Source organism: Tiliqua scincoides, chromosome 3 (genome assembly GCF_035046505.1).
Source record: "Tiliqua scincoides isolate rTilSci1 chromosome 3, rTilSci1.hap2, whole genome shotgun sequence".
NCBI classification, from domain to species: Eukaryota; Metazoa; Chordata; class Lepidosauria; order Squamata; family Scincidae; genus Tiliqua; species Tiliqua scincoides.
Window position 1 is genome coordinate 89,104,066 of NC_089823.1, and position 14,951 is coordinate 89,119,016.

A 14,951-nucleotide genomic window follows, 5' to 3' on the forward strand; every position below is an offset into this window, starting at 1 on the left:
CAATATAGGGAGGTAAATGTCTGAGGGCGCAATCTTAACTCCTTATGTTGGTGCTTTCCAGCAACTCTGAGGTAAGGGAACAAACATTCCCTTACTTTGAGGAGGCCTCAGTGAGTGACACCCAGCTGCAGGATCCAGCACACGTCCCATTGGCACAGTTATGCCAGCGCTGGAAAGTACTTACATAAAGGGTTAGGATTGCGCCCCGAGTGTCTTTTTTTCTGGCGTGTTTTTTTCAAGCCCGCCAATGACAGGTAGTGGGGGCAAGTGAAGGCTGGATCACATAACTAAGGGCCCAATCCTATCCAATTTTCCAGTGCCAGTGCAGCCGTGCCAACAGGGCATGCACTGCATCCTGTAGTGGGGAAGCAGTCACATAAACTTCCTCAAGATATGGGAACACTTGTTCCCTTACCTTGGGGTTGTGTTGTGGTTGCACCAGTGCTGGAAAGTTGGATAAGATTGGGCCCTAAGCCCTTCAAACCTTGAGGCTATTCATTAGAGCTGCCTCATTATGAGAAATGGATTGAGGTTTTTTTAAAATAATTACTTGAAAGAAATTTATTTATTTACAAGATCACCTTTTTTAAAAGTCTTGTAAAGCTAGGTTGGTCCCAATAGAGCAGCCATTTGCAACCACTGTGCCGTGGCACACTGGTATGCCATGAGTGGTCCACAGCAGTTGTGTGCCTGCCATAGGCTGACCTGGGGCAAATGCCCCGAGCTCCAGCCTCTAGGGCCCCGCAGAAGCCTCTCTGAGGCTCCCAATGGGGGCGGAAACTGTGCTTCTGGTTTGCTGGAAGCAAGGTTTATAGCGTTGGGCAACCTCACAGGTTTCCCCGGCATGGGAGGAGGTTGTGCGAGGCTCTGTGAGCCTCTGGTAAGTGGGGGGGGGGCAGATTTCTGCCCGAGGGGGGCAGCGATAGCCCGTGGGGGGTGCCGTCGTGGAGCTTTGCCCCTGGTGCGGGGCTGCGGAGGTCTGCGGCAGGTCCACAGGTGTGCCACAGGAATTTGGGGGAAGGTCATTTATTAGTAGGGCCAGTGGGGAATGTGAACATAAGAACAGCCCCACTGGATCAGGCCATAAGCCCATCTAGTCCAGCTTCCCGTATCTTATAGCAGCCCACCAAATGCCCCAGGAAGCTCCCCACGCAGCATGGTGTGCCTTCTCAATTGTCAAAAACCTGATGGTGCACCTTGTCTGTTTTAGTGCCTTGTCAGTGTGCCATAAGATGAAAAAGGTTGAAAATCACTGCAATAGTCATTTTAAAAAGTGGGTCCCTGTGCTAAAAAGTTTTGAAAACCACTTGGCCTAAAAGTTTCAAGAAGGAACCCAAGACAGGGATTTATCAGAGACCAGGGTCAGAACAGGCAGTGTCACTTTGGAAAGCAGGGGCATACTGCAAACTTAATCTGTACGAGCCAGACCTATGACTACTGCATGTGGTGCTTTCTATTCCTTGCTTTCACGTGTCTTCGCAGAATTAACAGCTCTCTGGCGTGAGCTTTCCCGCCTGGCTTCTCTCTCGCTTTCAGTCACTGGAAACTTACAGGCGAGGGGGTGAGGAGGCGGGGAAAGACAGCCTGGGCACCCGAGGCTGAGTAGCAGGAGAGCATCTACTCCAGCTAGGAGTGCGAGGAGGGAGGAGCTTCTTTGCAGAATCAGAGCATCCATTTCGCCTTGGGTTGGAGAGACGGGGGGGGGGCAGAGAGAGAGAAGGAAGCAGGGGTTGCGATTTATGAATGAAGAAAGTTCCTTCGTGAGCATCTGAACTCTGAGAGGAGAAGAAACCGCATCCCTTTTCCTCGTGCGTGTGCTTGGAATGCAGGGGCCACCCAGGACGTGCAGAAATCCGGACCTTGCCGCATGCAACTAAGCCTACCATCCTATCCACACTTTCCTGGGAGTAAGCCCCCTGGACTATCATAGGCCTTACTTCTGAGTAGACATGCATAAGACTGGCTCCCAGGCTGCCATCCTAAGCGTGCTTACCTGGGAGTAAGCCCCCTTGACTCTCATGGGACTTGCTTCTGAGTAGACCTGTCTAGGATTGGGTTCTCAGGCTGCCATCCTAAGCACACTTATTGGGGAGTAAGCCCCCTTGACTATCAAGGGACTTACTTCTGAGTAGACCTGTCTAGGATTGGGCTCTCAGGCTGCCATCCTAAACACACTTATTGGGGAGTAAGCCCCCTTGACTATCATGGGCCTTACTTCTGAGTAGACATGCATAAGACTGGGCTCTCAGGCTGTCCTCCTCAGCACACTTATCAGGGAGTAAGCCCCCTCGGCTATCAGGGGACTTACATCTGCGTAGAACGGCCAAGGACTGGGTTCTCAGGCTGCTGCTAAGCAAACTTACCTGGGTGCAAGCCCCCTTGACTATCATGGGACTTACATCTGAGTAGGGCTTGGGCTCTCCAGTACCCCACTCAGGGCTGCCACCCTGGGGCATGCGTCTCGTGGAGGAAGCCCCCACTGAACTGCCTGTTGGCAGCAAACTCCGTTCCCCACCAGGCGTTTGCTCGCGACTCCGCTCACACCGGGGTCGGGTTGCAGAAGGCGCGCCAGGCAAGCAGTCCGACACGCTTGACCTAGGAGCAAGCCCTTCTGAGGGCAGGGTTTACTTCCGAGGAAAGTCCTGTGCGCGCCAAGCCCGCTCTCGGCGGCGGTGGGGGGGCGGAAGCGAGCGGGCAATGACGTCGAGACAAGGGTTACTTTGTATGAGGCTCCTGCTGGCCCGCGCGAGCTGGTGACCGAGGCTGCTGGAGAAAGTTGGAGGAAGCAGAGGGGTCCCAACTCCAGCCTTGCAGCCGGGGGAGGGGAGGGAGGGAGGAAGGAAGGAGGGCTGGAGCAGGGGAGGACCCACACGCCTCCCCTCTCCCTTCAGGGCAGAGGCGCAGGCAGAGAATGCCCGAGCTCCAAGGGGTGACCACGTAGTGGGGCGTGGAGAAGGCGGGTGGGCCACCGACGTCTTCCTCCTGCCTGCGCTCCAGAGCGCAGGAGACGGGGGAGCTTTGATCTTGCGGCGCGGGAGTCACTTGGGGGGAAGAGAATGACACGAGGCAGGGATGGAGGGGAGCAGGAGGAAGAAGAGGAGGGGGCGAGGAAGAGGAGGAGGAAGAAGAAGAAAGAGGCGCGCAGGAGCCGCACTGTGCGCTCCAACCTGCGGCCCCCCGGGCCCGAGGCGGAGCCCCCCTCCCGCCCCGCGCCCAACCGAGTCAAGACCACCAAGTACACGGCGCTGTCCTTCCTGCCCAAGAACCTCTTCGAGCAGTTCCACCGCCTGGCCAATGTCTACTTCGTCTTCATCGCCCTGCTCAACTTCGTGCCGGCTGTCAATGCCTTCCAGCCCGAGCTGGCCCTGGCCCCCGTCCTCTTCATCCTGGCCGTCACCGCTGTCAAGGACCTGTGGGAAGACTACAGCCGGTACCGCTCAGACCAGGAGATCAACCACATGGAGTGCCTGGTCTACTGCAGGTAACGGGGCAGAACGCACAGGCTCTCAGTCATTGGGAGCGCTCCTTCTCTCTTGATCTCCTGGCGATGGGGAGTGGTGTCTCAAGTGTCAAGGGCAGAGCCAACCTGTGGGCATGGTGGGCTTCTGGGCCTCCTTTGCCAAGATGAGCTGGGAGGCAGCCGAATGGCACAAATGGCGAACCCACAGCTGTAAAAAAAAAAAAAAATTGAGATTTATTTCCCTTTATTAACTCCTTATTGAAAAGTTCTCCTCCTTTTGAACAACCACAACTATCCCAACGCCTTCTGCTCAGCAGCTCATCTGCAGTGTGTTCTTCTGTCCCCTTCAGAACTTGCCTTCCCCTCACCACAGACAATAACAAGTATTAAGAAATTGAGATTTATTGCTATACCAACAGCTTCTCATCTAGATGACTGTCACCTGACTAACATTTTTTCTTTGCGCCCTTCTTTGTCTTCATTTCACCCTCGCCACGGGCGTTTGTCATGCGCTTCATGTAAAATGATGCACAGTGCAACCTTTCTTCCATATAGTTCTTCATTAGGGACAATGTTTGCCCATCTGAAAGTTCGGTTATAGGTTTAAGCGGTTGTCCCGTTTTGTGGTACAATGCAGCATGTGTGGAAGCAGAGCCATGTTAACACATGGCCAGGCCACTAGGCTTTCAGGTACTATGGGGCCCCCTCTGGTGATTCAGTCTTTTGCCCCACTTCAGCTGATAGCCTGACCCTGGTATGGTAGGTACTAGACTGCAGTACATAGCCCTATATCCATTTTGATGAGGGGGTATATATCTCCTGATGAATTCTATTCACAATTTATATATATATATATATATATATATATATATATATATATATATTATTGTGCGAGTGGAACTCTTCAGGACAGCACATTTTGGAAGTATAATTGTTCAATATTATAATATAATATAATAATATTATATTATATTATAATATTATAATATTTTGAACAATATTTAGGGCACAGGTAACAGTGCCTCAAAAGATAGGCCCCTAGTTTGACTTGGGTTGGTATCCCAAGAAGCCAACACACATGTGGTATCCATTGACTTGATGTGTGTGTGTGTGTGTGTGTGTGTGTGTGTGTGTGTGTGTGTGTGTGTGCGTGTGCGTGCACGCGCGCGCGCAGGATTTCATCGTTCAGTTTGTGACATCAGCAGTTTCCCAAGCTTGTCCTTGCCTGCCCTTTTCATTTATATAGCCTTCGTCAGTTTTTTCTTTCTCGTCTGATCAATGTTCTAAAAATACTTTTTTCTAACTAATTTAAAAAATGCAGAAATCAATTTTCAGTCCATCATGATCTCTTAATTTAATTTATGTATGATTTTTGGGTTTACTTTAAAGTGCCTATCCAATTACTGTACTTGTATTTCTAAAATGTGAGAGTGCATGAAGCAGTATAGATCTGTTTTTGGCTAATCTCTGCAATATGAAATTAACTTTATTCCTCAATCCGAAATTCCGTGTTTCATCTATTGAGACTACTTCATTGCAAAATGTGATTATATTTATAGCAACACCGTAATTACGCCCTAGTAACTTGTATCCTCATCACAGCAGTATTCAGTTAAATCTTTGCTGACCTGACAGAAAAGAATGGAGATTCTTGTTTTCCAATTATAAGCTTTATGGTTTAGGAAAATGTGAATTAGTGACATATTGCTGTGTTGGCCTCTCTAAAGCTAGTTCGTATGTGCGTGTGTGCAGATCTTCAGGCACATTGGAAAACACTGTATTTGAGGTGCCATGAAAACTCTACTTTTTGTGTTTATATTTGGATTACTTGCTCACACATACAATGTCACTGGATACTGTAGCCATCAAGTAAGAAGTGATGCTCATGTGTGAGTTTGCCCTGAGAAACTGAGGTGAAAGTTTTATTCTGCAGCTTCTTTTGAAGAAATCCAGCTATTCTTTACCTTTATGGGTCATCACCTGCTATCTGTCCAGCCTTGAAGATTGAGTGTTTTGCTGTCTTCTCTCCTAGTGGGTGGGAAAAATCCATTATCAATTGCATGTGGGTGGAGCAACACTAACATTTGTGAATATGAGGTCATGTGAAATTTAGAGAGCAATCCTAACCAACTTTCCAGCACTGAGGTAAAGGCAGTGCAGCTCTCAGGTAAGGAAACAAACATTCCCTTACCTTGAGGAGGCCTCCATGATTGCCACCCAACTGCAGGATGCAGTGCATGCCCCATTGGCATAACTGTGCCAGTGCGGGAAAGTTGGTTAAGATTTGGGCCTCAGGGAGATATACTGGTTCATAGTATCATTTTTTCAGTTCCCTGGAAATGAAATTGAAGGGAGTGGAGCAACATTAACTGTTTTGAATATGAGATCATGTGAAGTTAAGGCATTGGTAGTGATTCATTATCTGATGTAATAGCATTTAAACCAATGTCAGTTATTTTAGTACCAAATTAAGCAGTTACTGAATCATCTTTATACTGTATATTGAGACTGTACGGGGGATCACACATATATTTGGTCTAGGCTTCTCTGCAAGGATATGACTTCATATTGTCCAACTTTGGAGATATGACTAATAAACTGGGTTAAAATGGAAATTGGTGCAGTTCCAAACTTATATTGAGAAACTAGTTTTAATCAGAGTTCTCAAAGTGTATCCAAGAAGTACTGGATTTCTTTTCAAAGGCTAATAGCAGTTGCACATTGCTGAAACAGAATAGGAGTGGGGAGCAAAGATTTGTGGGGAAGAGAATAAGGAAGAACTTGCCACTTCCTATGGCCCAATTCCAATATCTGATTTCAGTGTTAAGTCTAATCTGCAAGAATTTCTCTATTTGCTCCTTCCTTTTGAAGTTTCCTTCATCTTTTTCTGTTTTGGAACCACTGTTGGAGGTATACAACTCATATATTACAGCAAGGGCGTTGAGCAGGCCAGCAAATGGTAGCAGGGCAAGGGAATTTTATTTTTTCACATTTTTATACTGCCCTTCCTCCAAGGAGTTCAGGGTGGTATGCATGGTCCTTCTCTTCTTTTGTCCTCACAACAACCCTGTGAGATCCGTGAGGCATTTAACACCCTGTTCAAAAAAATCAAATCAATCAAGTAAACTAAAAGTTTATAAGTTTAAAATTTTATTTAAAATAAAGAGGAACCCTCCTAACCCCCCCCCCCTGCAGTTGCTGATCTTTTAAAAATTCCCCAAACATCCCAAAGGCTGCAATCCTATCCACACATAACCGGGAGTAAGTCCCATTGACTGTCATTGTTAAAGACATATACATAGTAGCCTGTTAAAAGTACCGATCTGTAATGTTTTCTCAAATGCAATCACGTACCATAGTAGCATCAAGTCTAATACAGGTGAACATCACTTAGTGATGTTCCGTCCAGTGACTGTCCATATATGCAACGGTTGCGGCTGGTCCCTGTTTATCCCACTAAGCCTCCGAAGCCAAGGGGAGCTGCGCTCTTCTCACCCCCGGAAGCTTTTCTGAGCCTCGCAGAGGCAGTGTGCGGGAAGATAATTCAGCTCTGTAAGGCTCAGGCTGGCCGTATCAGCTAAGAACACATGACTTTCAGTTTCCCAAGGAAACTGGAAGTTGCGTCTTTTCACCTGAAACGGGCGTTCTGAAAAGCACAGCTCCCCTAACCTTCGGAGGCTTTGTTTAATGGCAAGCTTCACTTGATGATGAGGGTACCAGTCCAAATCCCCATTGTTAAGCAACACACAACTGTATCTTAAAAATAAAATACTCATTGAAATGAATGGTGACCCACCTGAAATTGTCTCGTGACCCATTTAGTGGGTCCTGACCCCCAGTTTGAGAAACGCTGATCTAATCAATTCATATTAGAGCCCAGTACAGTATTACAGTTGCTGACTGAATATTATTGAGTGTGCCAGCAGATGCTGCAGGATTTGCTGTATTTTTGGCCAGACATAACGTGGGAGGGTGATAAGAAGTGAGGATGAAAGAACTTGGAAGTCAGAAACATATCTGAGTGGAATTAAAAGAGAATCTCTCCCTTGGAGTTTGCCTTTTATTTCTCTCCTGTATGACTAATGCAGTGAGGTCATGAAAAGCAATAGGGTGTATTATGTAGCGCTGTAGACCTTCAAAGCAGCAAAATCGGCAATGTTGTACAGTAGCAGTGTGCTCGGAAATGTTGACCTAAGCAAAGTATAAAAAAACTTGTGTGACTGAACCACAAGATGTATAACTTCCAAAGCTGTTGCACCTCCCTCTTCTCTTACCACCTTACTTCCCGACTGCCATCGCTTTTCACAAATCCTACTTCCGCTTAGCCAGAAGGCTTTTTCTTTCGCCCCTCACCCGACACTCCCAAGTTGATATTACAAGAAGTGAGAGAATCCAAATAAGGACTTAACTGTAGGCTGAATTTTTAGTTCCCAGCAAATCCCATTATTAATTTCATGGTTTCTCATGGATGTCTTCTAGTTGTGTTGAAAAGCCCCATAAAAGGATAGGAGTAGGTAAGCAATGATTTTATATTTCTTGTGCAGGTGACACTCAAAACTGGGGAGAGGATGACTGTTTGGCTTCCCTCAGCTTTTGGCACCCTTGATGTTTTTGGAACATTTGTCATTAGTGACCACAGTATTAAATCTGCATGTGGTTACTTTCTTTTTAGCTAGCCTGTTTATAGCGTGAGCAACAGTGTAAAATCATGGTTTAAAAAAAATTTTTTTGAAAAGCAAGACTAATAAGTAGTTTCATGTCTACCGTCCCCCTGGTTCCAGGCCCATCACCAGTATTTGTGACATGCTTGCCTTAACTGTGCAAAGTCTGCTATATCACCAGAAGGAAGGTCTGTGCTGTAAAGCTTCTCTACTTGGTGGCAAACTTGTTTCATACAGAGGGCCAAACGGTATTCATCATGCCTGCTGAGGGCCAGAGGTGATGTTATTACACAGGTCATAAGAAAAAATAAGCACTTTTTTCTCACTTAAGAGCTCATTAGCTACAAAAGACAGTAGAGAAAGTACACAAATCTTGATCATATTTCGAGATATGGGAGAGCCCAATTTTCATGTGGGCTGCCCTTTCAGAAGTAACACCTCCTAAGAATATAAGGACCTCCGCACTGCTCAGCAGCTGAGAGTCTGAGGGCTGGATCAAAAGCTTCCACGGTCTGCATCCGGCCCCCAGGCCTTATGTTTGGCACCCCTGTTCTAAAGCATGATGATATTTCCTTTAGTATGTAAAGCTTTGGTCTCCATTTCTTGTTGGTTAAATTGACATTAAGAAAGATAGTGCAAGTAATCTGGGTTTTGTGTTTCAATGTGTAGCAATAGTGTAGAATTTTTCTCTCTCCGAATTCTTTCAGTATGTCAAAGCCTGGGTTCCTGCAGTTAGGTATATATAACAGTATTATGCCACTTTTTTAATGGAAAATTTTGACAACCTTAGAAAAATAAGTTTCGGTGGTTAGTCTTTGGAAACCCAGAAAAGGAACACAAAGTTTATTGAAGGTCCAGCACAACTCCTATTAGCATAATCCATCTATCGGAAACATCTCGTTATCTGAAAAATGTGGAGTGACTATCGCATCACCTTTGTTTTGAATAACCCCTGTGTAAACAGCCTCTTGGTTAATATACCACACCTTGATTGTTCAGCTAATCTTGTTACATTTATTGCTAGATAGCAAGTCTTGACAAACGTGCGTGCAACCTGAGAGTATGACACCTACTCAGCTACTTAATTAACTGAAAGAAAAGAGGGTGGAAGAAAATTAATGTCAATGTAAGCTGCGTGTGCTAGCAGTTAGTTTCTAAACAATATTGAGCATCAAAAATCAGATTGGAAGGTATAGAACAGAGGTGTCAAACTCATTTCAAACCAAGGGCTGAACAGCATTCATGGTGCCTGCAGAGAGCTGGAAGTGATGTCATTAGGCAGGAAATGATGTCATTATACAGGTCAAACCACATACTTAAAAAGCACATACTCCTGCTCAGAAGTATAAGCTGGTGAAAGAAAGAAGATAAATGTGCTAGTCATCACATTGCCTGTATGCAGTGGTACTACACCAGAAACAATGTTTGTGGTAAGGGATTTCTGAGGACAACTAGATAACTCTTGATAGCAATTTGGGGTGTTCAAAATGCATTAATCAAGGTATTTGAATCAGAGCAAACCTGCATTCCTTTCCCTCTTCCTTTTTAAACAATGCAGGTACTACTGCAGCATTGCTTCAGAGATTAGATGAGTGAACTTGCAGAAGCATCACAGTGTCATCGCTATGAAAGATGATGCAATGCTGCAGCAGTACCATTGGAAATCAGCAGCACAGCTGTTATTCACTGGCCATTCAAACATTTCTTTGTTCTGCAAAAAACAAACTTTGCACACAGGTTCAGCCTCACTGTTGGAAGCTATTTAGAATGCTCTTTGGAAGCTGTTATCTAGAATTCGATAGGTTTAAACCAAAATTTGAGTTTTAGAGTTGAGTTGTAAATCCCCCCCCCTTTTTTTTTTTTTTGAGATTATGTGTCTTGTTTTGGATGGGCTAAACCAAAACTGATGCCGCTTTAAAACTGCTTAGAGGAAAGTGTTTTGTGACTGCCCTGTTAGCTAGTTATAAATGTTTCAAAACCCTATAGTGCTGCTTGTCCTATACGAGGGAAGATGTTTTCCATCATGTTGCTCATGTGACTGGCTTCTTCCCTGGAAGAGTAAACCATGTTGCCATGAGGAAAATCTACTGGCATTCATCTGTCATGTTAATGCCTGACTTTGGAGCTTCCAGGAGGCACCTGACTGTCTGATGTTGAAAACAGCACCACACAAAAAGTGCCTTGATCTAATTTAGAAAGGCATGTTCTATTCTTAAAAAAAAAAAATGTGTATTGGGTTGCAAATTTTTTTGACTTTAAATGTGAACTTAAAAAACGTCTGGTGTGTGGGGAGGGTGGGAAAACTGAGTGGGACTGAATCTGTGGCTGGGCAAAGTGTTAAAGCCCCTTTGGAAATCAAAAATCACTGGGCCATGGTATGCATTCCGTATAATGTCTAGTTCTATGTGATGTCTAGCTTGGCCCTTAGATACAGTGATACAAGCTAGGTTACAGCAAATATTGGACTTTGGGGAATCAAGATCAGCAGATTTGTTTGCTTGTTGGCCTCAAAGTAGAGAAAAAGCAGTTCAGGGAAAGCATTTCCTTCACCATGGAAATAATGTTGTGTAGCTGAAACCTACCTGTACCACAAGCTTTTCAACATGAGGGGTTAGCAAGTTGATGGGAGGGGGCCTGTATCTGTTTGATTGTTGGACAGACAGACAGCAGGGACAGAACACCTGTCAGATGGTGAGAGGCACTGGGTATCAGGCTGTGGTTGGGTGGAGTATTCTATTGGTGATTTTCACTAATTGTGAAATGAATTCTGAACTCTTGGACAAGAACAAGGTCTGATGGGCTGCCAAATTCCTTGTGGGGTTTACCACCTTTAAAGCAGACCTGCTTAAGTTGTGTGTCACTAGGTTGGAGGCAGTCTACCAGTCGTGAATGACAGCCTGCTGTGGGACTCCTAAGCCTCCTGTTCTTTCAGCAAATCAAACCTACAAGCACAGGAAAGGTTGACAAACATCTGGCCAACAGGTGTAGGCTATAATACAGGTGCAGGCTGTGTCTGATGAGTTCATCGGCTAATGATGTGGTTCAGGAACAGAAATTGCATAGCAAATTGACATTGGGAATGGTGTCAGTGTTGTACGGAAATGGAGGGGAAGATCTTGATCCAGGTTTCCATCTTAGGGTTTCCATAGAAGTCCTTTGTGTCCTGTGGCATGCAGTTCTACCCTAAAACAGCAACTGGTGTGTGGTGTTTTGCTCAGCTGACCTCTGTGTGTAACTTACAGCAATTCTGAAGCTCTGAGTTTGCCATCTTGTTTCCCTAAGTATTTTGGTCTCACTTATCCTGAAATCAGCACACTCACTGAAATTACTGAGTGAAGACCAAATTGTATTGTATTGGCAACCTTCAGTCTCGAAAGACTATGGTATCGCGCTCTGAAAGGTGGTTCTGGCACAGCGTCTAGTGTGGCTGAAAAGGCCAATCCGGGAGTGACAATCCCTTCCACACCGGGAGCAAGTGCAGTCTGTCCCTGGTCTGTCTCCCTGGCTATGGGCCTTCCTTCTTTGCCTCTTAGCCTCAGACTGTTGGCAAAGTGTCTCTTCAAACTGGGAAAGGCCATGCTGCACAGCCTGCCTCCAAGCGGGCCGCTCAGAGGCCAGGGTTTCCCACTTGTTGAGGTCCATCCCTAAGGCCTTCAGATCCCTCTTGCAGATGTCCTTGTATCGCAGCTGTGGTCTACCTGTAGGGCGCTTTCCTTGCACGAGTTCTCCATAGAGGAGATCCTTTGGGATCCGGCCATCATCCATTCTCACAACATGACCAAGCCAACGCAGGCGTCTCTGTTTCAGCAGTGAATACATGCTAGGGATTCCAGCACGTTCCAGGACTGTGTTGTTTGGAACTTTGTCCTGCCAGGTGATGCCGAGGATGCGTCGGAGGCAGCGCATGTGGAAAGCGCTCAGTTTCCTCTCCTGTTGTGAGCGAAGAGTCCATGACTCACTGCAGTACAGAAGTGTACTCAGAACGCAAGCTCTGTAGACCTGGATCTTGGTATGTTCCGTCAGCTTCTTGTTGGACCAGACTCTCTTTGTGAGTCTGTTTGTGGGAGGATGTTTGTGGGAGGATGAACGAAAATGGCCAACGCCTGCTAGAGTTTTGCTGTCATCACGGTCTCTGTGTCAGCAACACGTTCTTCAACACAAAGCCCCAACATAGAGTCTCTTGGAGACATCCAAATCAAAGCACTGGCACCAGCTCGACCTGATCCTCACCAGACGCTCCAGCCTTCCCAGCATCAAGATCACACGCAGTTATCATGGTGCTGCCTGCGACACTGACCACTCCCTGGTGTGCAGCAGAGTGAAACTGCAAACAAAGCGACTGTATCACACGAAAAAGGAAGGAAGACCTCGCATTGATACCAGCAAGACCCGGGATCAGAGAAAAGTGGAGGAATTTGCACAAGCGCTTGAGGAATCTCTTCCAGGCCCGGCCGACGCAAACGCATCCAACAGATGGGAACATTTCAAGAATACCGTTTACAACACCGCCTTGTCCATATTCGGCAAGAAGACCAACAAGGCGGCAGACTGGTTTGAAGCCCACTCTGAGGAGTTGACACCAGTCATTGAGGAAAAGAGGAGAGCTCAAGCAGCGTACAAGGCCTGTCCCAGTGAGCGCAACCTGCAGGTCCTCCGAACTGCTCGCAGCAAAGCCCAAAAGACTGCCAGGAGATGTGCTAACGACTACTGGCTCCAGCTCTGTTCCGAGATACAGATAGCAGCTGACACGGGCAACATCAAGGGGATGTATGATGGTATCAAGCAGGCCCTAGGTCCAACACAGAAGAAAATTGCCCCTCTGAAGTCTGCCACAGGCGAGGTCATCCAGGATCGGGCGCAGCAGATGGAACGCTGGGTGCAGCACTACTCTGAGCTATATTCCAGAGAAAATGTAGTCACCGAAGAAGCGCTGAACAACATTGAGTGCCTGCCTGTGCTGGAAGAGCTTGACAGTGAACCAACCCTAGAAGAACTTCACGTGGCCCTGGACTCCCTTGCCTTTGGCAAGGCACCTGGAAAAGACAGCATCCCTGCTGAAGTCCTAAAATGCTGCAAAGAGATCATCGTCACTGAGCTGCATGAAATCCTCTGTCTCTGCTGGAGAGAAGGTGGAGTACCTCAAGACATGAGGGATGCAAACATCATCACGCTGTACAAGAACAAAGGTGACAGGGGTGACTGCAACAACTACCGCGGCATCTCTCTCCTTAGCGTTGTAGGAAAGCTGTTTGTCCGAGTTGTACTAAAGAGGCTCCAGGTACTTGCAGAGAGCGTCTATCCAGAATCGCAGTGTGGATTCCGAGCCAACAGGTCCACCACTGATATGGTATTCTCCCTTAGACAACTGCAGGAGAAATGCAGGGAACAACGACAGCCACTCTTTATAGCCTTCATAGATCTCACAAAGGCTTTCGACCTGGTCAGCAGAGACGGCCTCTTCAAGATTCTCCCCAAGATTGGATGTCCACCCAGGCTCCTCAGCATCATCAGATCTTTCCACAAGGACATGAAGGGCACTGTTGTCTTCGATGGCTCCACATCAGACCCTTTTGACATCCGAAGCGGAGTGAAGCAGGGCTGTGTTCTTGCACCAACCTTGTTTGGGATTTTCTTCGCTGTCCTGCTGAAGCAGGCCTTTGGAACTGCAACAGAAGGCATCTATCTCCGGACCAGATCAGATGGAAAGCTCTTCAACCTCTCCAGACTGAGAGCAAAATCCAAAGTCCAGCTGAAATGTCTGCGTGACTTCCTCTTTGCCGACGATGCAGCTGTCACTACCCACTCTGCCAAAGATCTCCAGCAGCTCATGGATCATTTTAGCAAGGCCTGCCAAGATTTTGGACTGACAATCAGCCTGAAGAAAACGCAGGTCATGGTTCAGGATGTGGACTCACCTCCCTGCATTACAATCTCTGAGCATGAACTGGAGGTTATCCATGACTTTGTGTACCTTGGCTCAACGATCTCCGACACTCAGTGAAGACCAAAACATAATGTGATACAGGAGATCCATGACCTGATTTCCCAAGGACTGTGGGAGTTTTCTTTTTTGTTGTTGTTTTGTTACCAAAAAAAAACACTTTAAAACAGTCATAGGTGGCACAGATTTTGATCTAGCAGTGTTGCTGAGAAGTCTTTTTATGCTGCATTGTTTTCCCGATCTAAATATCGTCCCAAAGCTGTTGTTGGCCCTGCTGGGTAAAAATAAAACTAATACAGAATCCTGTCTTTATTTTTCTCCAGCAGACTCATTGTAACTTTTTCTTGGGGGAGGTGGAATGGTGCTGATGGAAAAAATACATCCTTTCCCTCCACAGTGCTCCTCATATCAGCACAGGAGCCACTTGCGGCCGCTATAAAGTTAAAAAAGATGTTGGCAAGTCTTCAGTCTCGAAAGACTGTGGTATCACACTCTGAATGGTGGTTCTGGCACAGCATTTAGTGTGGCTGAAAAGGCCGATTTGGGAGTGACAATCCCTTCCGCACTGGGAGCAAGTGCAGTCTGTCCCTGGTCTGTCTCCCTGGCTATGGGCCTTCCTTCTTTGCCTCTTTGCCTCAGTCTTTTGGCCAAGTGTCTCTTCAAACTGGGAAAGGCCATGCTGCACAGCCTGCCTCCAAGCAGAACACTCAGAGGTCAAGGTTTCCCATCTGTTGAGGTTCATTCCTAAGGCTTTCAGATCCCTCTTGCAGATATCCTTGTAGCGCAGCTGGGATCTATTCGTAGGGCGCTTTCCCTGCACAAGTTCTCCATAGAGCAAATCCTTTGGGATCCGACCATCGCCCCTTCTCACGACATGACGAAGCCAACA

General features: G+C 46.7%; 1 protein-coding gene across 1 annotated transcript in view; it reads left to right on the plus strand.

Annotated features, from left to right (window-relative positions):
• Window positions 1-3,056: 3,056 nt before the first annotated feature.
• The window catches only part of ATP10A (ATPase phospholipid transporting 10A (putative)), a 149,348-nt gene continuing 137,453 nt past the window's right edge, over window positions 3,057-14,951 (plus strand). The window contains exon 1 of the mRNA XM_066622581.1: window positions 3,057-3,481. Within this exon, the coding sequence (XP_066478678.1) occupies window positions 3,057-3,481 (425 nt within the window). The remainder of the gene's footprint in view (window positions 3,482-14,951) is intronic.